This window comes from Salvelinus alpinus, chromosome 6 (genome assembly GCF_045679555.1).
Source record: "Salvelinus alpinus chromosome 6, SLU_Salpinus.1, whole genome shotgun sequence".
Lineage (NCBI taxonomy): Eukaryota > Metazoa > Chordata > Actinopteri > Salmoniformes > Salmonidae > Salvelinus > Salvelinus alpinus.
This window is the reverse complement of record NC_092091.1, coordinates 76713559-76740225: the sequence shown is the minus strand read 5'-3', so window position 1 is coordinate 76740225 and position 26667 is coordinate 76713559. Positions and strand designations below refer to the sequence as shown.

General features: G+C 43.7%; 2 protein-coding genes across 5 annotated transcripts; one reads left to right on the top strand and one right to left on the bottom strand.

Moving 5' to 3' along the window:
* Positions 1 to 1587: 1587 nt before the first annotated feature.
* On the bottom strand, positions 1588 to 17545 carry LOC139579403 (prostaglandin D2 receptor 2-like). 4 transcript variants are annotated; one of them, XM_071407993.1, is made up of 5 exons: positions 16901 to 17545; positions 6042 to 6351; positions 5519 to 5631; positions 3670 to 3818; positions 1588 to 3037 (listed from the first exon to the last, which is right to left on the bottom strand). In XM_071407993.1, the coding sequence occupies exons 2-5, from the start codon at positions 6218 to 6220 to the stop codon at positions 2129 to 2131; spliced, it is 1350 nt and encodes a 449-aa protein (XP_071264094.1). In that variant the 5' UTR covers positions 6221 to 6351; positions 16901 to 17545; the 3' UTR covers positions 1588 to 2128. The 4 variants fall into 4 exon arrangements, with proteins under 4 accessions (XP_071264094.1, XP_071264095.1, XP_071264096.1 ...); XM_071407994.1 differs by having other exon boundaries at positions 6042 to 6221; XM_071407995.1 differs by having other exon boundaries at positions 6042 to 6178.
* Positions 17546 to 17751: 206 nt separating this feature from the next.
* LOC139579764 (von Willebrand factor A domain-containing protein 7-like) lies at positions 17752 to 26361 on the top strand. The gene is made up of 5 exons (XM_071408584.1): positions 17752 to 17841; positions 20573 to 20762; positions 20991 to 21127; positions 24222 to 24366; positions 26248 to 26361. The coding sequence occupies exons 2-5, from the start codon at positions 20577 to 20579 to the stop codon at positions 26359 to 26361; spliced, it is 582 nt and encodes a 193-aa protein (XP_071264685.1). The 5' UTR covers positions 17752 to 17841; positions 20573 to 20576.
* The last annotated feature ends 306 nt before the right edge of the window (positions 26362 to 26667 follow it).

Genomic DNA, 26667 nt, shown 5'->3' with positions numbered 1-26667 from the left:
AGAGAGGCGGAGAGAGAGAGGCGGGGAGAGAGAGGTGGGGAGAGAGAGGCAAAGAGAGACAGAGAAGCAGAGAGAGACAGAGAGGCGGAGAGAGAGAGGCAAAGAGAGACAGAGAAGCAGAGAGAGACAGAGAGGCGGAGAGAGAGAAGCAGAGAGAGACAGAGAAGCAGAGAGAGACAGAGGCGGAGAGAGAGGCAGAGAGAGACAGAGAGAGAGAGGCAGAGAGAGAGAGGCAAAGAGAGACAGAGAAGCAGAGAGAGACAGAGGCGGAGAGAGAGGCAGAGAGAGACAGAGAGAGAGAGGCGGAGAGAGAGAGGCAGAGAGAGACAGAGAAGCAGAGAGAGACAGAGGCGGAGAGAGAGGCAGAGAGAGACAGAGAGAGAGAGGCAAAGAGAGACAGAGAAGCAGAGAGAGACAGAGGCGGAGAGAGAGGCAGAGAGAGACAGAGAGAGAGAGACGGAGAGAGAGAGGCGGAGAGAGAGAGGCAAAGAGAGACAGAGGCGGAGAGAGAGAAGCAGAGAGAGACAGAGGCGGAGAGAGAGAGGCAGAGAGAGACAGAGGCGGAGAGAGAGAGGCAAAGAGAGAGAGGCAAAGAGAGACAGAGGCAAAGAGAGACAGAGAAGCAGAGAGAGACAGAGAGGCGGAGAGAGAGAAGCAGAGAGAGACAGAGAGGCGGAGAGAGAGAAGCAGAGAGAGAGAGGCGGAGAGAGAGAGGCAGAGAGAGAAGCGATAGGGTTGATGAAGAATCTATTGAACATAATGCAAAAATCCCCATCAAAATCTGTCAGTTTAAACTAGACATATCAGGGGTTTGGAATACGTCTCAATCCTGTACCGGCCTTTCACATCTTGAGGTGGAAAATAGCAGAGCTACAGCGCTGTTAATCAGACTAGAAGACATCCCCAGAACCAGACTCTTTGCCAAGTGTCTAAAGTTGTCATCAAGGCAAAGGGTGGCTACTTTGAAGAATCTCAAATATAAAATATGTTTTGATTTGTTCAACACTTTTTTGGTTACTACATGATTCCATATGTGTTATTTCATAGTTTTGATGTCTTCACTATTATTCTACAATGTAGAAAATAGTAAAAATAAAGAAAAACCCTGGAATGAGTAGGTGTGTCCAAACATTTGGCTGGTACTGTATTCCCTGAGCTTTCTTACATCTCCTAGATATAGGACAGACACATTAAAACCTTCTGCTTTGACATGATGAATGGATTATTTAATGTGTCTATAGGCTTTAGTAGTAAACGCCAAATTCAATACCTTATCAAAACATGTTTTACATGATTTTACATTACCTAGAGGTGAAGCAGAAAGCAATTGCAGGATGAAACAGGTAGAAGCTAAAGAGGATCATATATTTAATTGATCCAAACCAACGGTGCTGAAATGTGATGAAAGGGTCAGCTGTTTGAACTGAGAGTGCTGTTAGCCTACAGGTCTGGGATGTGACAGGTCCTGCTTGTATGTATCTACTGCTCTCTGGGTGTGATACAGTCACAATCAGTGAGTGTTGTTAGCCTACAGGTCTGGGATGTGACAGGTCCTACTTGTATGTAGCTACTGCTCTCTGGGTGTGATACAATCACAATCACTTTATTTGCCAAGAACATTAACACAAACCCAGAATGTGACTTAGTGGCCAGGTGCTGCCAGCAACAGACAATGCACAGACAGAATACAGACACGCAGTCAACATGGTCAACAGCATCATACACAATATAAATACAGAAAACAGACTGCTCTGGAGAGTGAAACTGCTGATGTTAAAAGGGATTGATAATCACATTCTGATTGATTCCTTTATTGATAGATAACTGCTTTCAAGAACACACACACACAATATCCACCAAAATTATTTCAGAGAATGAACTCTTTGTGAAGTGCCAGATCATTTAGTTATCATATTAATATTCTATAAACGGTCACAAAAAAAATCAAATTCAAGTTAAACAGAAACAACTAGTTAAACACTCACAGTTGTTGAGGACCAGTTAAACATTAGGACAGGATGTAGTAACATACAGCACAGGAAGGACTCCTGGAGGCCAGCAGAACAACAGAGGTGATTCTTATTGTCTCAGTTGATGTCAACAACGTTTTCTCATTCAGAGTATATAGTCAGTTCAGAGTGTCCTCTCCTTGCTCCAGATGTCCACAACTGGCTTTGGAGTTGTGGTTGATGGAGGCAGAGGAGGGCAGATGGTCTACCTGGAGACACGGAGAACCTGGAGTCCCCAGACAGCTTGGTGACGATGATGAGTTCCCCCCCAGGCTCCCCCTTCCCTTCCTCCACCCCTTCCTGATACTCAGCCCCCCTCCTCCTGCTCCACCCATCCCTCCCTCCTCCACCAGTCCTTCCATCAGCGCCCCCAGACTCTGTCTGATCCGGATGCAGAAGTTGGGACAGCTGAACGCGTACAGCACCGGGTTTAACACCGGGTTCAGGAAGGCAAAGGTCGTCGCCATTGGCAACCCCACCTCCACCAACACGACCTTGGTCGGCCAGTACTGGGCGGCAACCTCGATGAGGCAGAACACGTGATAGGGCGCCCAGCAGAGGGCGAACGTCGCGATGACTGATGTCACCATTTTGGTGAAGCCACGGGATAGGCCGGGCTCGGAAGTGGAGGTAGGGGTGGAGCCTTTTGGGTTGGGGGTGGAGCGTTTGGTGTTTGTGTTTGTGTTGGGTTTTGACTCTCTGCGTTCCACATTGGTAACAATCAAAGCCCCGGTGAGTCTACTACTGCTGTACTTCCTCCTCCTCTTCCTCCTCTGGCTCAGACTGATGCCAAAGAGAGCGTAGCTCCCTGCAATCACCACTAGGGGGAGTAGGAACGCCAGGAATGTCTTGGACACGGCGGTTGCCGCCTGCCGTACCCTACAGTCCCTCTCTAGCGTCCCTGGTGACGAGTACAATCCAAAATGGTGGTAGCAGAGCTTCCTTCCGTCCGTCTTCTCCGTCACCACCCGGAACAGGAAGTAAGGGAAGGTGTTGGCCGCCGCCCACAACCAGCCCAAAGCACACACCTTGGAAGAAGAGAAAGAAGATTAGAAGATGACTTTATTGTCCAGTGCATGGATGTCTAACAGAACGTCTTCTGCTTTATGCCCCTTAGACATAGTTATTATTAAAGTGTCCACAATATTACAACAACGGGCAACACCCTATTGATGATTAAACACAGAGACACTGGAAACGCTCACAGGTCATCATAATACATTATATAATTACATCATCAACGTACGAAAACAGAACTAATGACGTAACAAAACGAATGATGTAACAGAACTAATGACGTAACAAAACTAATGACGTAACAGAACTAATGACGTAACAGAACTAATGACGTAACAAAACTAATGACGTAACAGAACTTATGACGTAACAGAACTAATGACGTAACAGAACTAATGACGTAACAAAACTAATGACGTAACAGAACTAATGACGTAAAAAAACTAATGACGTAACAGAACTAATGACGTAACAGAACTAATGACGTAACAGAACTAATGACGTAACAGAACTAATGACGTAACAGAACTAATGACGTAACAGAACTAATGACGGAACAAAACTAATGTCGTAACAGAACTAATGACGTAACACAACTAATGACGTAACAGAACTAATGACGTAACAAAACAGAAAGTAAAACCTTCCAGGCGGCGTTAATGGAGCGGTGGTTCTGGCTCCAGACGGGCCGCGCCACCAGGAGACAGCGGTCCAGAGAAATGGCCGCCAGGAGGAAGGCTGACACAAACATGTTGAGGAAGAAGACTGAGGACTGGGCGGTGCACAGCGGACCTAGAGGATAGGATCAACTTTATTGTTCCCGAAGGGAAAACAGTACTGCTATACTGCTGTATAGTAAACAACAATGGCGTATCTCATGTGGGGCCGAGTGGCGAAGCGGTCTAAGGCACTGCATCGCAGTACTAGAGGCGTCACTACAGACCCGGGTTCGATCACGGGCTGTATCACAACCGGCCGTGATCAGGAGTCCCATCGGGCGCCGCACAATTGGCCCTGCGTCGTCCGGGTTAGGGGAGGGTTTGGTCGGTGTAGGCCGTCATTGTAAATAAGAATTTGTTCTTAACTGACTTGCCTAGTTAAATACAGGTTAAATAAAAAATGTGACACATACACTATTATTTTGCATATCTATCTATACACTACATGACCAAAAGTATGTGGACACCTGCTCATCAAGCATCTCATTCCAAAATCATGGGCATCAATATGGAGTTGGTTCCCTATTTGCTGCTATAACATCCTCCACTCGCACGGGGGCATTGTCATGCTGATACAGCAAAGGGCCTTCACCAAACTTTTGCCACAAAGTCGGAAGCACAGAATTGTCTAGAATGTCATTTTATGCTGTAGCGTTAAGATTTCCCTTCACTGGAACTAAGGGGCCTAGCCCGAACCATGAAAAACAGCCCCAGACCATTATTCCTCCTCCACCAAACTTTACAGTTTGCACAATGCATTGGGGCAGGTAGTGTTATCCTTGCATCTGCCAAACACAGATTCGTCCATCAGACTGCCAGATGTTGAATCGTGATGCATAAGGCCAGAGAAAGCGTTTCCACTGCTTCAGAGTCCAATGGCGGCGAGCATTACACCACTCCAACCGATGCTTGGCATTGCGCATGGTGATCTTAGGCTTGTGTACGGCTGCTTTGCCATGGAAACGCATTTCATGAAGCTCCTGACTAACTGTTCTTGTGCTGAAGTGGCTTCCAGAGGCGATTTTTATGCGCTAAGCGCTTCAGCAGTCCTATTATGTGAGTTTCTGTGGCCTACCACTTTGTGACTGAGCCGTTGTTGCTCCTAGACGTTTCCACTTCACAATAACAGCACTTAGAGTGGATTGGGGCAGCTCTAGCAGGACAGAAATGTGACACTGACTTGTTGGAAAGGTGGCATCCTATGACGTTGCCACGTTGAGTTCTTCAGTAAGGCCGTTCTAATGCAAATGTCTATGGAGATTGCATGGTGTGTGCTTGATTTTATAAACCTGTCAGCAACGGGTGTGGCTGAAATAGCCAAATCCACTCATTTGAAAGGGTGTCCACATACTTTTGTGTATGTAGTGTTCATTACCAATTCCCATGTCATACATATCTTGTACATACAGTATACATATATATTTAATGCACACTGTCAGTGGCTGACTAGTTTGGCTCCTACGTATTGCTGTTCATGTATTTCACCGTAGGCGTACCTATAGACACAACAATGGAGAGGCTGATGTCATAAAGCCCCATGTCATCAGAATGGCAGAATTTGTCAGCCATTTTATCTGGGACCCACTATTATTAGGACGTCACATAGAAGTAGAATTCACATCTACCCAACGCAGCGGTTATAGAATAAAATGCCTGAGCAGGGTTCCCACCTCTGGATTTGAGCAGAAAGGGAAGCTAGGTTATATCCCTGAACTGTTATATCCCAACTGGTTGTTGGCAACTCCGCTAATGGTGACTGATATATGGGCCTACCTCCCAGCTCCCAGCTGTGAGAGGAGTGCAGGTAGTGTGTAAAGAGAGGGAGAGTCAGAGTAGCCAGGAAGTCTGACAGGGCCAGGTTGAGAACCCAGACAGAGGCCACGGTCCTGTGAAGAAAAAAGAAGGGGATTCACGTTATTGCCAACATTATTCTGGTCCCTCCGGACGCCACACACACTGTCTAAGCAGAAAACGCTACACTGAGACTACCTGTGAACCAGGGTAGAAAGCAGACAATTCAGGAAGTCAACTAAAATTACAATTCAATAGTATAAAATAATGACATTTATTTTCCGTAACTTCTCAATAAACTGAAAAGCAGAAGCTATTTCTTTCAAAAGTTTTTACATTTCTGCATTGTTTATTCAAATCACTTCCTGAACTGACTGCCTTCCTTTAGAATTGAGCCAAACCCTGCTGTGAACACACATGCACACACACACAGCAAGCCGCCCACACACACAAAGAAACCCCCCACCACACACACACAGCAACCACACACCACCAGCCAACCTACCGGCGGCGCAGGCGGAAGCCGACCACCCAGAGGACCAGAGCGTTCTCCAGGATACCCAGACAGGAGACCAGGCCATGGACACACACCACCACCATGTTGACCCCCGTGTTGTTGTTTAGAGAGTGGTTCAGCATGGTCTGGAGGAGAGGACAGACCGCAGAGGAGGAGGAGTTGAACATCCTGGAGGAGAGTGATGAGGAAGTGGAGGAGAGTTTGAAGTCTTGGCTCTGGAGGGAAAGATGAATGGGTGGTATATATGCTGTTGTAGAAAGGGCAGACCAGAGAGGAGGAGGAGCTAGACAGTAGGGCTCTGGAGAGAGAGAGAGAGAGAGAGAGAGAGAGAGAGAGAGAGAGAGAGAGAGAGAGAGAGAGAGAGAGAGAGAGGGAGGGGAGGGGAAGGGAGGGGAGAGAGAGACAGAGAGACACAGATAAGGATAAAGGGTGACAGAAAGAGAGAAATAGTGAGAGAGAGAGAGAGAGAGAGAGAGCGTGACAGAAAGAGGTGGGAGGGAGAATTAGACGAGTGACATGTAATGTCATTGTGGCATCTGGTGACATTAACCATGAGTCTTTTCCATGTACAGACAGACAGACAGGTACCATACAGGTACTGTAGTGGGCAGAAAGCCACTACTGGGCCTATATTTTTTCCATTACATGAAATAATCCACATATGGCTTGTAAATAGGGTACTCATGACTCACGACCTTAACTGTGATTACATTCAACTACAGTATTAACAACTTTAAGATCCTCATCATTGATGTGGGGTGGACCAAGTCTTTTCCTGTTCATGCGTTTTGGAAACCTTGGAACCCTTATTATCCTGCTTGCAAAACCTTACTGGGAAAAATACTGTACTCGAAAACAATGGCAAGTATTGTAGTCCTTCATGGGAATGACTTTGCCAACTGATTGCTCACACCTGTTACTGTTACTGCAAGTTTGGATGGCTGTTTCTTAAGCTTACCGTATGCTTTACATTTGAAACAGTTTGGGCATGTATTATGATAACATTTTGTGACGTTTTTGTTAGTTTTGGTCTTCCGCTGTTCGTGCACTTACATTTTTTTCGTTAGGATTAGGGTTAGGTAACCGAAGTCATTGGTGATTGGTCAGCAGTACTACTCCTAGTAGAAGTTGGGGAACATGAAGTGTTACCTCGATGTAAAATTGCGCAACTAAGACCTTTTCGGCCAAAAAAACATCAAAATTAATTCCAGATTTAGCTTAGATTAATTTTGAGGAAGTGCTTCTGGCTATGCTGTTTCTGGCTATTTCTGGCTATGCTGTTGCTACGGTGGCTCAAGAGGGACAAACAACAGTAATATTGCTGCTTTTTTCTAATTTAACATGCAAAGGTCTTTAGGGAGCATGAGACAGTCGCTTCGCTTCGCCAAGTTCTGTTAGGAGCAAACAGAACATATGTATGTGGACGCATTTAGTCCTACTGGAATATATTTGTGGTTTCATCATTTGGATTATTTATTTTGGACAACTGTGTACTGACTGACCAGAACTGGTGACATCCATACTTTTACAAATTATTTGCTGCTGGAATCATTGGAATTTCTGTCTTGACGGATTTTGAACAGAATTGAATGTAACATTTTAATTCATTGGAAGACAGAGATTGTTGCCTAATTGCACCAGTGAGTTGATTTAATTTAGTGAGTCAGTGAGACAGACACAGTCATGCACATCTGCACGTCCGCACGCTCAGAGACAGACCGATAGTCAGAGAAGAAGACAGAGTAAACAGAGACCTAACAGCTGGGGAGAGTTAACAGAGACCTAACAGCTGGGGAGAATAAACAGAGACCTAACAGCTTGGGAGAGTTAACAGAGACCTAACAGCTGGGGAGAGTTAACAGAGACCTAACAGCTAGGGAGAGTTAACAGAGACCTAACAGCTGGGGAGAGTTAACAGAGACCTAACAGCTGGGGAGAGTAAACAGAGACCTAACAGCTTGGGAGAGTTAACAGAGACCTAACAGCTGGGGAGAGTTAACAGAAACCTAACAGCTGGGGAGAGTTAACAGAGACCTAACAGCTGGGGAGAGTTAACAGAGACCTAACAGCTGGGGAGAGTAAACAGAGACCTAACAGCTTGGGAGAGTTAACAGAGACCTAACAGCTGGGGAGAGTTAACAGAGACCTAACAGCTGGGGAGAGTAAACAGAGACCTAACAGCTTGGGAGAGTTAACAGAGACCTAACAGCTGGGGAGAGTTAACAGAGACCTAACAGCTGGGGAGAGTTAACAGAGACCTAACAGCTGGGGAGAGTTAACAGAGACCTAACAGCTGGGGAGAGTTAACAGAAACCTAACAGCTGGGGAGAGTTAACAGAGACCTAACAGCTGGGGAGAGTAAACAGAGACCTAACAGCTGGGGAGAGTTAACAGAGACCTAACAGCTGGGGAGAGTTAACAGAGACCTAACAGCTGGGGAGAGTTAACAGAGACCTAACAGCTGGGGAGAGTTAACAGAGACCTAACAGCTGGGGAGAGTTAACAGAGACCTAACAGCTGGGGAGAGTTAACAGAGACCTAACAGCTGGGGAGAGTTAACAGAGACCTAACAGCTGGGGAGAGTTAACAGAGACCTAACAGCTGGGGAGAGTTAACAGAGACCTAACAGCTGGGGAGAGTTAACAGAGACCTAACAGCTGGGGAGAGTTAACAGAGACCTAACAGCTGAGGAGAGTTAACAGCACATGTTTCATTTGCAAGTTCACAAGTTTGTTTTGCCAATATCTCATTTGTTGTCAGGTTAAGGTTTCTTTTATTTTCAAATATCAGTTTTACTGTCAGTCCTCAACGATGAAATGACTACTGTTTGAGAATGGTTGAAATGTTCATCATGTTTTCTAAAAACAAACCCACAGTCAGTGGATGATCTGATCTCTGTCAAAACATTTGTTTTATTCTGTCTTTGAAAACATTTGATTTTGTCTCATAAACTTTGAGACGAATTGATTATATTTACACATCTCACACTCTCTATTCTACGAATCCCAAAGCCTTTCATTGAGGTTGGGTGTGTGGCGGGACGGAGGCAGAGGTGCGCGCACCCCTTTTGGTCCCCGGGACCAGGATTGAGAAACACTGCCTTTGTACGATGTAAAGATGTTCCATGACCTTGAGTGTCCATGACCCATCTAACTGTCTGCAACTGTACCAAGTAACCTGAATATATAAATCATGACCCATCTAACTGTCTGCAACTGTACCAAGTAACCTGAATATGTAAATCATGACCCATCTAACTGTCTGCAACTGTACCAAGTAACCTGAATATGTAAATCATGACCCATCTAACTGTCTGCAACTGTACCAAGTAACCTGAATATATAAATCATGACCCATCTAACTGTCTGCAACTGTACCAAGTAACCAGAATATATAAATCATGACCCATCTAACTGTCTGCAACTGTACCAAGTAACCTGAATATATAAATCATGACCCATCTAACTGTCTGCAACTGTACCAAGTAACCTGAATATGTAAATCATGACCCATCTAACTGTCTGCAACTGTACCAAGTAACCTGAATATGTAAATCATGACCCATCTAACTGTCTGCAACTGTACCAAGTAACCTGAATATATAAATCATGACCCATCTAACTGTCTGCAACTGTACCAAGTAACCTGAATATGTAAATCATGACCCATCTAACTGTCTGCAACTGTACCAAGTAACCTGAATATATAAATCATGACCCATCTAACTGTCTGCAACTGTACCAAGTAACCTGAATATATAAATCATGACCCATCTAACTGTCTGCAACTGTACCAAGTAACCTGAATATGTAAATCATGACCCATCTAACTGTCTGCAACTGTACCAAGTAACCTAAATATGTAAATCATGACCCATCTAACTGTCTGCAACTGTACCAAGTAACCTAAATATGTAAATCATGACCCATCTAACTGTCTGCAACTGTACCAAGTAACCTGAATATATAAATCATGACCCATCTAACTGTCTGCAACTGTACCAAGTAACCTAAATATGTAAATCATGACCCATCTAACTGTCTGCAACTGTACCAAGTAACCTGAATATGTAAATCATGACCCATCTAACTGTCTGCAACTGTACCAAGTAACCTGAATATGTAAATCATGACCCATCTAACTGTCTGCAACTGTACCAAGTAACCTAAATATGTAAATCATGACCCATCTAACTGTCTGCAACTGTACCAAGTACCTGAATATGTAAATCATGACCCATCTAACTGTCTGCAACTGTACCAAGTAACCTGAATATGTAAATCATGACCCATCTAACTGTCTGCAACTGTACCAAGTAACCTAAATATGTAAATCATGACCCATCTAACTGTCTGCAACTGTACCAAGTAACCTGAATATGTAAATCATGACCCATCTAACTGTCTGCAACTGTATCAAGCTGAACCTCGGCAAGACGGAGCTGCTCTTCCTCCCGGGGAAGGAGGAGGAAGAGCCCAGTCAAAACTGTTCGCTGCTCTGGCACCCCAATGGTGGAACAAACTCCCTCACGACGCCAGGTCAGCGGAGTCAATCACCACCTTCCGGAGACACCTGAAACCCCACCTCTTTAAGGAATACCTAGGATAGGATAAAGTAATCCTTCTAACCCCCCCCCCCCCCCCCCTTAAAAGAGTTAGATGCACTATTGTAAAGTGGTTGTTCCACTGGATATCATAAGGTGAATGCACCAATTTGTAAGTCGCTCTGGATAAGAGCGTCTGCTAAATGACTTAAATGTAAAAATGTAAATGTACCAAGTAACCAGAATATGTAAATCATGACCCATCTAACTGTCTGCAACTGTACCAAGTAACCTGAATATGTAAATCATGACCCATCTAACTGTCTGCAACTGTACCAAGTAACCTAAATATGTAATTCATGACCCATCTAACTGTCTGCAACTGTACCAAGTAACCTGAATATGTAAATCATGACCCAGCTAACTGTCTGCAACTGTACCAAGTAACCAGAATATGTAAATCATGACCCATCTAACTGTCTGCAACTGTACCAAGTAACCTGAATATGTAAATCATGACCCATCTAACTGTCTGCAACTGTACCAAGTAACCTGAATATGTAAATCATGACCCATCTAACTGTCTGCAACTGTACCAAGTAACCAGAATATGTAAATCATGACCCATCTAACTGTCTGCAACTGTACCAAGTAACCTGAATATGTAAATCATGACCCATCTAACTGTCAAAGGTGATTCAAGTATTTGTATTACTCTGTATCTCTCTCTATGTCGTGACGTCTTACTGTTGGCTACCGAGGAAGCAGGGAAGGAGTGTGTGACATGTTTTGACATGTTGTCACAGTGGGGAAAACCAAATATTTTCAAAAACTCCTTAAAAAGGTCTGTTTTGACAGAGATCAGATCATCCTGACTGTGGGTGTTTTTATCTACTTTGATGAGAAAACGTGATGAAAATGTCAAACATTCTCAAACAGTAGAGTCATTTAATCTTTGAGGACTGACAGTAATGCCCACTGCAAATGAAACATGTGCTGTTAACTCTCCCCAGCTGTTAGGTCTCTGTTAACTCTGATGATGTAGAAGTAGAGAAAACATGAGGAGTGTGTGAATATGAATCCCACCCCTCTACTATATATAGCCTCTTACTACTGTTGAAGCACCACTTCCTGTCTCTATATCCTCCTCATGTTTTCTCTAGCGCTTCATGAGGAGTAGAGTATCAGTGGATGATCTGATCTCTGTCAAAACATTTGGTTTTCCCTCCTGTGGCAACAACATGTCAGAACTTGTTGCTGTAGTATATCCCCTAGCTGCATACCAGACCAGGTCTTGGTATGACTGAGCACTTGTGCAATTCCGACAGACAGGGCGTGTTAAAAACACACAGGCATGTCAAAGCCAAAGTCAGGGGGGTGAAAGCCAGTGGTTTAAAGATACCATTTAATGATTTAATCAGACTATGAAATCAACATAACAACAGTAGAACTGTGTCATGGCAAGTCCATTTGGGTGAGGTGGGGATGGGATGGGGGTGAGGTGGGGATGGGATGGGGGGTGAGGTGGGGATGGGATGGGGGGTGCGCACGAGGTTAGAGGTTAGATGTCAGCCAATCAGCATTGAAGGCAGCGTATATATTTTAAAAAATCTCACTTAGATTAAAACATATAAACATTCATTCTGTCACACAAGTCTTTCATCTCTCTCACACACCTCCCCCACAATCCTGTCAAATTGCAGTGTAAAGTACCCAGACTAAATACATGTTAGCATGCCATGCCTGTACATGAACAGCTAGACATCCTGGTTAGTTGACTTAAATAAATCCACCCACTCTGCACCAACATGACATCACCACTCTGGAACAACAACAACATGACATCACCACTCTGGAACAACATGACATCACCACTCTGGAACAACATGACATCACCACTCTGGAACAACAACAACATGACATCACCACTCTGGAACAACAACAACATGACATCACCACTCTGGAACAACATTACATCACCACTCTGGAACAACATGACATCACCACTCTGGAACAACATGACATCACCACTCTGGAACAACATTACATCACCACTCTGGAACAACAACAACATGACATCACCACTCTGGAACAACAACAACATGACATCACCACTCTGGAACAACATTACATCACCACTCTGGAACAACATGACATCACCACTGTGGAACAACATGACATCACCACTCTGGAACAACATTACATCACCACTCTGGAACAACAACAACATGACATCACCACTCTGGAACAACAACAACATGACATCACCACTCTGGAACAACATGACATCACCACTCTGGAACAACATGACATCACCACTCTGGAACAACATGACATCACCACTCTGGAACAACATGACATCACCACTCTGGAACAACATGACATCACCACTCTGGAACAACATGACATCACCACTCTGGAACAACATGACATCACCACTCTGGAACAACATGACATCACCACTCTGGAACAACATGACATAACCACTCTGGAAGAACATGACATCACCACTCTGGAACAACATTACATCACCACTCTGGAACAACATTACATCACCACTCTGGAACAACATGACATCACCACTCTGGAACAACATGACATAACCACTCTGGAACAACATGACATCACCACTCTGGAACAACATGACATCACCACTCTGGAACAACATGACATCACCACTCTGGAACAACATGACATCACCACTGTGGAACAACATGACATCACCACTCTGGAAAAACATCCCATCACCACTCTGGAACAACATGACATCACCACTGTGGAACAACATCACATCACCACTGTGGAACAACATCACATCACCACTCTGGAACAACATGACATCACCACTGTGGAACAACATGACATCACCACTCTGGAACAACATTACATCACCACTCTGGAACAACAACAACATGACATCACCACTTGGAACAACAACAACATGACATCACCACTCTGGAACAACATGACATCACCACTCTGGAAAAACATGACATCACCACTCTGGAACAACATCCCATCACCACTCTGGAACAACATGACATCACCACTCTGGAACAACATGACATCACCACTCTGGAACAACATCACATCACCACTCTGGAACAACATGACATCACCACTGTGGAACAACATGACATCACCACTCTGGAACAACATCACATCACCACTCTGGAACAACATCCCATCACCACTCTGGAACAACATGACATCACCACTCTGGAACAACATGACATCACCACTGTGGAACAACATGACATCACCACTCTGGAACAACATTACATCACCACTCTGGAACAACACCAACATGACATCACCACTTGGAACAACAACAACATGACATCACCACTCTGGAACAACATGACATCACCACTCTGGAAAAACATGACATCACCACTCTGGAACAACATCCCATCACCACTCTGGAACAACATGACATCACCACTCTGGAACAACATGACATCACCACTCTGGAACAACATGACATAACCACTCTGGAACAACATGACATCACCACTCTGGAACAACATGACATCACCACTCTGGAACAACATGACATCACCACTGTGGAACAACATGACATCACCACTCTGGAACAACATCCCATCACCACTCTGGAACAACATGACATCACCACTCTGGAACAACATGACATCACCACTCTGGAACAACATGACATCACCACTCTGGAACAACATGACATCACCACTCTGGAAAACCATCCCATCACCACTCTGGAAAAACATCACCACTCTGGAACAACATGACATCACCACTCTGGAACAACATGACATCACCACTCTGGAACAACATGACATCACCACTCTGGAACAACATGACATCACCACTCTGGAAAACCATCCCATCACCACTCTGGAAAAACATCACCACTCTGGAACAACATGACATCACCACTCTGGAAAACCATCCCATCACCACTCTGGAAAAACATCACCACTCTGGAACAACATGACATCACCACTCTGGAACAACATGACATCACCACTCTGGAACAACATGACATCACCACTCTGGAACAACATGACATCACCACTCTGGAACAACATGACATCACCACTCTGGAAAACCATCCCATCACCACTCTGGAACAAAATGACATCACCACTCTGGAACAAAATGACATCACCACTCGGGAGTAACATCCCATCATCCACATTTCTCCTAACCTGGCAGCATTGTTGGAGAAGCTACTCTGAAAGTATAGTTTACCAAGCTACCAATTTCTTCACACTTGAAGAAGTTAAGCTACACTAAAGTTACCCTTAAGAAAAATGTATACTGAACAAAAATATAAATGCAACATGAAACAATTTTAACAATTTTAATGAGTTGCAATTCATATAAGGAAATCAGTCAAATGAAATAAATTCATAAGCCCTAATCTATAGATTTCATGACTGGGCAGGGGAGCCAGACCCAGCCGACCAGAATGAGTTTCTCCCCACAAAAGGGCTTTATAACAGACAGAAATACTTCTCAGTTTCATCAGCTGTCAAGGGTGGCTGGTCTCAGACAATCCAGCAGGTGAAGAAGCCGGATGTGGAGGTTCTAGGCTGGCGTGGTTACACGTGGTCTGCGGTTGTGAGGTCGGTTGGACGTACTCCCAAATTCTCTAAAACAACATTGTTGCCAGGGAATTGAATGTTCATTTCTCTACCATAAGCCACTTTTTTTATTCCTTATTTTACCAGGTAAGTTGACTGAGAATACATTCTCCTTTACAGCAACAACCTGGGGAATAGTTACAGGGGAGAGGGATGAATGAGCCAGTCATAAGCTGCGGGTGATAAGGTGACAGTATGAGGGCCACATTGGGAATTTAGCCAGGACACTAGGGTTAACACCCCAACTCTTACAATAAGTGCCATGGTATCTTTAGTGACCACAGAGAGTCAGGACACCTGTTTAAAGTCCCATTCAAAAGACAGCACCTTGCAATGTCCCAGGGCATTGGAATATTAATTTTAGAATAGAGGAAAGGGGTGGCGCCTACCAGCCCACCAACACCACTTCCAGCTAAATCTGGTCTCCCTTCCAGGGACTGACCAGGACTAACCCCGCTTAGCTTCAGAGGAAAGCCAGCAGTGGGATGCAGGGTGGGATGCTGCTGGCTACCAATGCTCCCAAGGTGCACCTGTGTAACGATCATGCTGTTGAATCAGCTTCTTGATATGCTACATCTGTCATGTGGATGGATGATCTTGATAAAAGAGATATGCTCACTAACAGGGACGTAAGCTTTTTTGTTCGTTTGGAAAATGTCTGGTATCTTTTATTCAGCTCATGAAACATGGGACCAACACTTTACATGTTGCGTTTACATTTTTGTTCAGTATAGTTTCCTTAACTGAAGTTACACTGAAAAGGAAGTTCACTACATCCAAAATACTCAGTGAAAGATTATCATATGTAAATCTGAAATGTCATACTATTCAAATTGCAAGAACAGAACCCTTTGAGGTCGTCTGTTAACAGAACGTGTAATTTAGCCTGTTTAACTTGAAAACAATGATTCGAGTGAGAATCTGAAAGGAAATTATTGCCTACTTCACCCATAAAGCAATTAACTACTGAAAACACTAACTAGATTTTAATTTACTATTTGAACTACCACCAAGCTACTGCAAAATGTACACTGCCTGGCATCCCTAATGAACTTCAGATGACGGAATACAGCACTGCACATGGTGTAGTGAGCTTACAATGGCAGGATTGTGGCAGGATTCCCATGGCCACCCACACGTACGCCTTGGATAAAAGCGTCTGCTAAGTGGCAGATATTATTGCATCATGTAATAGTTATTACATAACATCATGGTTCTCATTACAATAGGGTTATATTCCGTCATCAGTAGTGTATCAACCAGTTTATAGAAGAGCAGCCGGGTGTCTAACGGGCCAGGGTGGAAATGCTACCAGATTTATATTACATCTTTGTGTTTTCTATATCTACACTTTGTTTATATGTTGTTTTAAATAGGTAGAATGAAAGTGTTCAGATTAAAGGTTGCTTATAAACAACACCTTAACACTGCTAGTCATAATACTGCTATCTGGCAACTAACTACTGTTACTACTGAGACCTGGAATAATAACTAGTGTAGTCATAGTAACTACTGTTACTACTGAGACCTGGAATAATAACTAGTGTAGTCATACTAACTACTGTTGATACTGAGACCTGGAATAATAACTAGTGTAGTCATACTAACTACTGTACCTTCTGAGACTATCTCTCTGTACCTGTAGCTACTGATGATGAGTTAGCTCTGGTTACACTCACCAAGCAAACTGTAGTATTCTCAGTTGTAGGAATGTTGTCTTCTTTCAGTCATTCCAGTATTCAGGTGGTTTGATTAAAGTCGTCCCCCTCCTCAGTGCATGATGATCCTGCTCGCTCTGTCACAGACATCTATGGTTCCTGCTCTGTCTCTTTCTACACATCTGTCTCTTTCTACTCCTCTGTCTCTTTCTACACCTCTGTCTCTTTCTACACCTCTGTCTCTTTCTATTCTGTCTCTTTCTACACCTCTGTCTCTTTCTACTCCTCTGTCTCTTTCTACACCTCTGTCTCTTTCTATTCTGTCTCTTTCTTCACCTCTGTCTCTTTCTACACCTCTGTCTCTTTCTATTCTGTCTCTTTCTTCACCTCTGTCTTTTTCTACTCCTCTGTCTCTCTACACCTCTGTCTCTTTCTATTCTGTCTCTTTCTACACCTGTCTCTTTCTATTCTGTCTCTTTCTATTCTGTCTCTTTCTAAACCTCTGTCTCTTTCTATTCTGTCTCTTTCTACTCCTCTGTCTCTTTCTACACCTCTGTCTCTTTCTACACCTCTGTCTCTTTCTACACCTCTGTCTCTTTCTATTCTGTCTCTTTCTACTCCTCTGTCTCTTTCTACACCTCTGTCTCTTTCTACACCTCTGTCTCTTTCTCTTACCCCGTTTCACACAGACACTCACTCATTATTTCAGGGCTCGTCACCATAAGGGGTGGAGCGAGAGAGGGAAGGAGGGGGAGAGAGGAAAGGAGGGAGAGAGACCAATGAGAGAATGAGGGGGTGGGTGTGTGAAAATGGGGGTGAGGGGTGGGTGTGTGAAAGAGGGGTGAGGGGTGGGTGTGTGAAAGAGGGGCTGTGGTATGTGTGAAAGAGGGGGCGTGGTCTGTGTGTGTGGGGATGGGTAGAGATTGAAGGGGTTTAGAGGAAGTAAAAGCGTGAAAAACAAGGTAAGGATGAATGTTTGTGCATTTTAAGATGGAAAATGAACATGTTTTAATTCTGACAGATGGTGTGTAACGTGTACATGTGTGAAGGAGGGTTTTCAGGTTTCACGTGTCTTTTGAAGGGAGAAATAAGGACCGTGTGAATAATTTCATTTTAATTGTGTTAGATGATGCTCGTCATGCGTTTTTGCAAATGTCAAAATCAATGTTGTATATGAATGCCAAAGTGCACTGCAGTCATATGGCTTGAGTCCTGTTGCTCTAGGACACATTACAGTACAGAAACAAAATACTGGGACAGTTTCATGAGATTAAAGGGGCAGTCTGCCATTGTAAAAACAAAAAAAACGTATTTAAAGTAATTCTCATGATGATGTACCAATCACAGAATTTAGCTTTAAACTTAAATGTTGTCCCCTTTTCAATGTTCTCATCTTTACATTATGGGAACAGTAATGTGTACACACACTGTTGTTGTACTAGGCATGGAAAATAGGCAGAACAAATGTTTATTTGATGCAAGACCAGATAATATGAGGGTCAGGAGATTTGAAAATCAATACACAGGAAGAAATACGTTCATCAACAGTTTAAGAGTTTAAAATTAAAAGGATGTGTTATGAATTAAACATATTATTTATATGTGTCGTTTAGAAAGAAGCAGAAAATCCCCCCTAAAAAACAACCAAAAACATGCACCACCACGCCCATTATAATGATACAGAAAAATGTCCTCTCTGACTCCATCTAGTGGTGGTTATCAGTAGCTTCACTGTATCAACTGAATAGAAAAATGTCCTCTCTGACTCCATCTAGTGGTGGTTATCAGTAGCTTCACTGAAACTAATGGAAAAATGTCCTCTCTGACTCCATCTAGTGGTGGTTATCAGTAGCTTCACTGAAACTAATGGAAAAATGTCCTCTCTGACTCCATCTAGTGGTGGTTATCAGTAGCTTCACTGAAACTAATGGAAAAATGTCCTCTCTGACTCCATCTAGTGGTGGTTATTAGTAGCTTCACTGTATCAACTGAATATACTGTTATCAGTTATCAACTGCTATCCCTGACCCTGTGACCTCTGACCCTGTGACCTGCCCAACACCATCCCTTATAAAATCCCCTTTGAGTCCTACTATGTTACCATGACAACATAACAGATACACCTCACTCAGGGGGCAGAACCCTCTGATACTGTCACCGTCTGCCTTGTGAAGTAAAGGAAACCATATTACACCATCAAGTTGGAACCATCCACTCCCTAGTCATCGGTCTCCACTTCCTGGTTGAAGAATGATGTTACCATCCAGAGTTCATAATCAATGTAATCCCGTTTCTCTAAAATCAATAGTAATCTCATCAGACTTCCTGTGAAACTAAAACCATAAATGTACCTTGCTATGGATTTACAGTTGAGTAACAGTGTGCAGAGCTGTCATCAAGGCAAAGGGTGGCTACTTTGAAGAATCTCACAAATGAAATGATTTGTTCAACACTTTTTTGGTTACATGATTCCATATGTGTTATTTTATAGTTTTGATGTCTTTACCATTATTCTACAATGTAGAAAACAGTAAAAATAAATAATAAATAATAAATGAGTAGGTGTTTCCAAACTTTTGACTGGTACTGTATCTATATATATATACATAAAGTGCATTCGAAAAGTATTCAGACCTCTTGACTTTTTCCACATTATGTTACGTTACAGCCTTATTCTAAAATGTATTAAATAGTCCCCCCCCCCCCCAATCAATCCATACACAATATCCCATAATGGCAAAGCAAAAACTGTTTTTATTAAAAATAAAAAACTTAAGTATTACATTTACATAAGTATTCAGACACTTTACTCAGTACTTTGTTTAAGCACCTTTGGCAGCGATTACAGCCTCGAGTCTTCCTGGGTATGACACTACAAGCTTGGCAAACCTGTATTTGGGGAGTTTCTCCCATTCTTCTCTGCAGATCCTCTCAAGCTCTGTCAGGTTGGATGGGGAGCGTCGCTGCACAGCAGTTTTCAGGTCTCTCCAGAGATGTTCGATCAGGTTCAAGTCCTTGAGGAACTAAAGGTCTTCAATAAATAGCTATACAGCTAAAGGATATTCACAGAGAAAACCAAACAGGAACACTAATACTGAGATGCCCTCAGAGCAGCCTTAAGAAGTCAAGGTGTGTCCTTTGGGTGTTGGACCATTCTTGATTTACACCGGAAACTGTTGAGCGTGAAAAATCCAGCAGCGTTGCAGTTCTTGACACAAGCCGGCGCACCTGGCATCTACTACCACACCCTGTTCAAAGGCATTTTTTTTTGTCTTGCCCATTCACCCTCTGAATGGCACACATACATAATCCATGTCTTAATTGTCTCAAGGCTTCTTTAACCTGTCTCCTCCCCTTCATTTACACTGATTGAAGTGTGGTAACAGGGAATGTACTATGTGCCAGGACAGGGGCTAAAAAACGGTCTCTAATTAGGTATGCCAATGTCTTATTATATTTTAATCATGTTTCGTGAAGATGCTTCTGTCTACTAACTTTATTATAGGGCATGTTGGGATGTGGCCAAGAGATTTAACAACAGGGGCTGGGTCAGGGATTTCCTTACAGTTGTTGATAATGAAATCCCACTTCATGATGATGATGATGATGATGGCAGTCTCACTCTCTCTCTTTTTCTCTGTCTCTTGCTCTCTCACTCTCACTCACACCCCCACCCACCACCCACTCCCACAGACTGATGATGTCACCAGTGCTAGTCATGTCCTTCTTGGCCCTGGTCCTATCAGGAGGAGCCTGGGCGTTTTCTCCCATTGGGGACGGAGACTCCACCCACGTCAGCATCACAGAAAAAGCTGTGCTACAGAAGGTCACAGAGGTGTGCCGAGCCATCGCAGAGTCAGAGCGACGAGACTTCACCCCCACGGTAAGTGTGTGTGTGTGTGTGTGTGTGCATGTGCATCTGCGTGTGAGTGTGCATGTGTGTGTGTGTGAGAGAGAGAGAGAGAGAGAGAGAGAGAGAGAAGAGTTGTGTGTCAGAATGAGTGTTAAGATTTTCTTTTATCTAAATGTGATTTTCTTTATCTACCTTTCCCTCAATTCTGATTGGCTGATTTCTAACCTCTACTCTTTGACCTCTGACCTTTCGATGTAGGGCAATTCTGCAGAGGAGCTGGTCCAGGCCTGCCTGGGACCCAAAGCAACAGGTGAAGTGTCAGCAGCTAAATTCAAATCTGCCCTGAATGAGATCTACGTACAGAATGCTCAGGTGGACAGAGACTTTGTCAACAGGTTGGTGCTCCATTGATAGAGGATGAGGTTCCCTTATTATGTCAACAGGTTGGTGCTCCATTGATAGAGGATGAGGTTCCCTTATTATGTCAACAGGTTGGTGCTCCATTGATAGAGGATGAGGTTCAATTATTATGTCAACAGGTTGGTGCTCCATTGATAGAGGATGAGGTTCCCTTATTATGTCGACAGGTTGGTGCTACATTGATAGAGAATGAGGTTCCCTTATTATGTCAACAGGTTGGTGCTACATTGATAGAGGATGAGGTTCCCTTATTATGTCAACAGGTTGGTGCTACATTGATAGAGGATGAGGTTCCCTTATTATGTAAAATGCTTGGAGTGCTTGGAAGTAGCAAAGGAAAAGCAACATAAACTCAGCAAAAAAAGAAACGTCCTCTCACTGTCAACTGCTTTATTTTCAGAAAACGTGTAAATATTTGTATGAACATAACATTTTTCAACAACTGAGACATAAACTGAACAAGTTCCACAGACATGTGACTAACAGAAATTGAATAATGCGTCCCTGAACAAAGCGGGGGTCAAAATCAAAAGTAACAGTCAGTATCTGGTGTGGCCACCAGCTGCATTAAGTACTGCAGTGCATCTCCTCCTCATGGACTGCACCAGATTAGCCAGTTCTTGCTGTGAGATGTTACCCCACTCTTCCACCAAGGCACCTGCAGGTTCCCGGACATTTCTGGGGGGAATGGGCCTAGCCCTCATGCTCCGATCCAACAGGCCCGAGATCTGGGCTCTTTGGTGGCCATGGCAGAACACTGACATTCCTGTCTTGCAGGAAATCACGCACAGAACAAGCAGTATGGCTGGTGGCATTGTCATGCTGGAGGGTCATGTCAGGATGAGCCTGCAGGAAGGGTACCACATGAGGGAGGAGGATGTCTTCCCTGAAACGCACAGCATTGAGATTGCCTGCAATGACAACAAGCTCAGTCCGATGATGCTGTGACACACCGCCCTAGACCATGATGGACCCTCCACCTCCAAATCGATCCCGCTCCAGAGTACAGGCCTCAGTGTAACGCTCATTCCTTCGACGTTAAACACGAATCCGACCATCACCCCTGGCGAGACAAAACCACGACTTGTCAGTGAAGAGCACTTTTTGCCAGTCCTGTCTGGTCCAGCGACGGTGGGTTTGTGCCCATAGGCGGCGTTGTTGCCGGTGATGTCTGGTGAGGACCTGCCTTACAACAGGCCTGCAAGCCCTCTGTCCAGCCTCTCTCAGCCTATTGCGGACAGTCTGAGCACTGATGGAGGGATTGTTCGTTCCTGGTGTAACTCGGGCAGTTGTTGTTGCCATCCTGTATCTGTCCCGCAGGTGTGATGTTCGGATGTACCGATCCTGTGCAGGTGTTGTTACACGTGGTCTGCCACTGCGAGGATGATCAGCTGTCCGTCCTGTCTCACTGTAGCACTGTCTTAGGCGTCTCACAGTTTAGACATTGCAATTTATTGCCCTGGCCACATCTGCAGTCCTCATGCCTCCTTGCAGCATGCCTAAGGCACGTTCACGCAGATGAGCAGGGACCCTGGGCATCTTTCTTTTGATGTTTTTCAGAGTCAGTAGAAAGGCCTCTTTAGTGTCCTAAGTTTTCATAACTGTGACCTTAATTTCCTACCGTCTGTAAGCTGTTAGTGTCTTAACGACCGTTCCACAGGTGCATGTTCATTCATTGTTTATGGTTCATTGAACAAGCATGGGAAACAGTGTTTAAACCCTTTACAATGAAGATCTGTGAAGTTATTTGGATTTTTACGAATTATCTTTGAATGACAGGGTCCTGAAAAATTGACGTTTCTTTTTTTCCTGAGTTTACGTTTTTTTAAATCTTAATTTAAAACCTCTCTGGGATCGGTGGGACGCTTGCGTCCCAACAGCCTGTTAAAATGTAGAGCGCCAGATTCAAAAAAAATCTATAAAATCAAACTTTATTAAATTATACATATAAGATACCAAATTAAAGCTACACTCGTTGTGAATCCAGCCAACATGTCAGATTTCAAAAAGGCTTTTCGGCGAAAGCAAACGATGCTATTATCTGAGGATACACCATAGTAAACAAAGAGAGAGAAGCATATTTCAACCATGCCGGCGCTACTCAAAACGCAGAAATAAAATATAAAACATGCATTACCTTTGACGAGATTCTTTTGTTGGCACTCCAATATGTCCCATAAACATCACAAATGGTCCTTTAGTTCGATTAATTCCGTCCATATATATCCAAATTGTCCATTTATTTGGCGCCGTTGTACCAGGAAAAACAGCGTTCAATTTGCGCAAAATCACGACAAAATATCTAAAAAAAATTACCTCTAAACTTTGCCAAAACATTTCAAAGTACTTTTGTAATACAACTTAAGGTATTTGTAAACGTTAATAATCGATCAAATTGAAGACAGGTCAATCTGTTTTCAATAAAGGATATCAACAAACTCACGGTACTTTTCAAGTCTTGCTCAACTCTCAAACATAAACACACGACGTCACCACTTCCGGGTCAATATCTTTCTCAGTTGACTATTGAAAAACCTTAACCTTTTTCCATACAATGGCGACATCCAGTGGAAGCAGTAGAAACTGCGTGTATACTGATTAGAATTCTGGTTTGCCCATGACAATCCATTGAACATACAGGAACTTAACAATAAAAAAGTTAGTCCTCAGGGTTTTGACTGCTATATAAGTTCTGTTATACTTACAGATATGATTCAAACAGTTTTAGAAACTTCAGAGTGTTTTCTATCCAAATCTACTAATAATATGCATATCTTATATTCTGGGGATGAGTAGCACGAAGTTGAAATTGCGCACGCTATTTTTCCCTAAGTGAAAACTCTGCACCCTATCCTCAAGAATAGTTTTAACTAATATTCCTAAGCTCATTATTGTAAACATTTAGGATGTGCATCTCTCCTATACCCTTCTTCTAGCGTATCTAATATTTGAACTATTTAAACAATTAATCATTGTCATTATTGTGCCAGCCCAAGTGAACATTTGGTATATCACTCCTACAGTCGTTTTCTATATAAAACCAATTGATCATAATATTTATTCTAACAGCCCAGCCCATCACTTCAACTCTGAGGCGTTTGCTCTGGGCCGGCGCCTTATCACTGATGGGGTGGCCAGCATCAAGGTCAACGTACAAAAGGAGAACTTCCTGGCTGCCAGAGAAACACTGGGGAGAGTACTACACACACTACAGGTAAGAGAAGAGAGAGGGGGAGGGGGGGTGAAAGAGGGGATATGCAAACATTTCAGGTAGCTAGAGAGACACTGGGCGGAGTACTGTACACTATACAGGTAGCTAGAGAGACACTGGGGAGAGTACTGTACACAGTACAGGTAGCTAGAGAGACACTGGGCGGAGTACTGTACACTATACAGGTAGCTAGAGAGACACTGGGGAGAGTACTGTACACAGTACAGGTAGCTAGAGAGACACTGGGCGGAGTACTGTACACTATACAGGTAGCTAGAGAGACACTGGGGAGAGTACTGTACACAGTACAGGTAAGAGGAGAGAGAGGGGGAGGTGGAGTGTTAAGGGTTATGAAATATTCTGTGAATGAAGGGTGGGTGGGGGGCAGGCGGGTTAAATAAAGAGAAAACTATACCATAAAAATGCCATAAATGTGTAATTCTTATGAAATGTATATCTGTAGGTTACATTGTATACACTCCTTTTTGCATAATATATTATGTTTCATGTATTATTTATGAATTTGTGGATGTCCTTCATCCATTTGGTATGATGTGTTACAAATTACAATTCATATGATATGTTACGAATTTCAATTTGTTATTGCTAACGTTAGCTAGTGGGCTAATGTTAGCTAGGCTAGAGGTTAGGGTTAAGGTTAAGGTTAGGGTTAAGGTTAGTAGTTTCGTCAAAGGGTTAAGGTAAGGGTCAGGGATAAGGGAAGGGTTAGCTAAAGGGTTAAGGTTAGGGTTAAGGGTTAAGGTTAGGGTTATTAGGTTAGCTAACATGCTAAGTAGTTGCAAAGTAGCTACAAAGTAGTAAGTAGTTCAAAAGTTGCTAATTAGCAAAAATGCTAAAGTTGTCTGTGAGGAGATTCGAACGCACAACCTTTTGGCTAAATGTTTGCGTTATATGCCCGGCCAACCACTCTCTGTTCATTGTTGCCTTAAGTAAACTTCTGTCTCATGTAACCATACCAAATGTAGTATATGTTCATTGTGTTAATATCAGTGTCCAGGATAAACGTTAAGATTTACGCCATTTAGCAGACACTCTTATCCAGAGCGACTTACAAGAGCAATTTGGGTTAAGTGCATTGCTCAAAGGCACATTATTATGTAAGTGGACATTATAAAGCGTCATATTTGTCAGAATAAAACAATGGCCTGTTTGGGCAGCAGTTGTATTCAGGTTTTTACTTTTTTTGGTAAAAACAAACAATAAGCTATGTATGTCTGGCTCGCAAATTCCTTTCGTATTTTCAATACGGCCCGTTTCCTGATTGACTTTGACACCCCTGATGTAGAGCCATGACTACAGGTAAGGGGAGAGAGGGAGCGGGAGAGAGAGAGGGAAAGGGAGAGAGGGAAAGGGAGAGAGAGAAAGGGAGAGAGAGAAAGGGAGAGAGACAGACAGACAGACAGAGAGACAGAGAGGGAGAGAGACAGAGAGAGAGAGAGAGACAGAGAGACAGAGAGAGAGAGAGAGAGAGAGAGAGAGACAGAGAGAGAGAGAGAGAGAGAGAGAGAGAGAGAGAGAGGGAGAGAGAGAGAGAGAGAGAGAGAGAGAGAGAAGATGGAAAGAAAAGAGGGAGGGGAGTCCAACACTTTCAAGAATCAAGAGAGATAAGATCAGGAGCTGCAGACCAGCCATCAACTCCCTGAGATAAATCAGACACTTCTTTAGACCTGCATCTGATGGCGCCTCACAGAGACTGGAGAACAGCCAGCAACACTGCCCCCCCACCACCACCACCCTCCACCACTTTTCCCTAAGGAACTGCATGCAGATACAATGAGCTATGCCCAAGCCGCACAAAGTCAAAGAGGCCCCTCTCCAGTACCCTCTTCAAATCCCCCTGCAACCTCCCTCCCATGCGACCAGACCAGGCCTGCCTCTGACAAGGTCAGCCACACCCGGCCCATCACAGCAAAGCTCTATCAGACCAGGCCCACCTCAACTCAGCCCAGCTCTACACAGCACCGACAACTACCCTAGGGTCTGGTAAAACACTGTTGAGGGTAGTGCACCACATGATGCAGTCCACACCATGTATCATTCCTGCCCCCCATGGCAGCTCCAACCCTGCAACAGGAGCCACACCCAGGCCTCCTGTGCACATCCAGAATGGAGCATTGGCAGCCACTCCGGTCCCCTGCAGACAATCTGGTCCCCTTTCAGATAATTCAGAGTCAAAGATAAAGTTAACCCTTGGTTTTCTTCTGAGCTATCTGAGCTCATTCAGATGAGAAATCAGGCCTGGGCCAAAGCAAGGAAAAGTGACTGTGTAGTTGTCTGGCAATC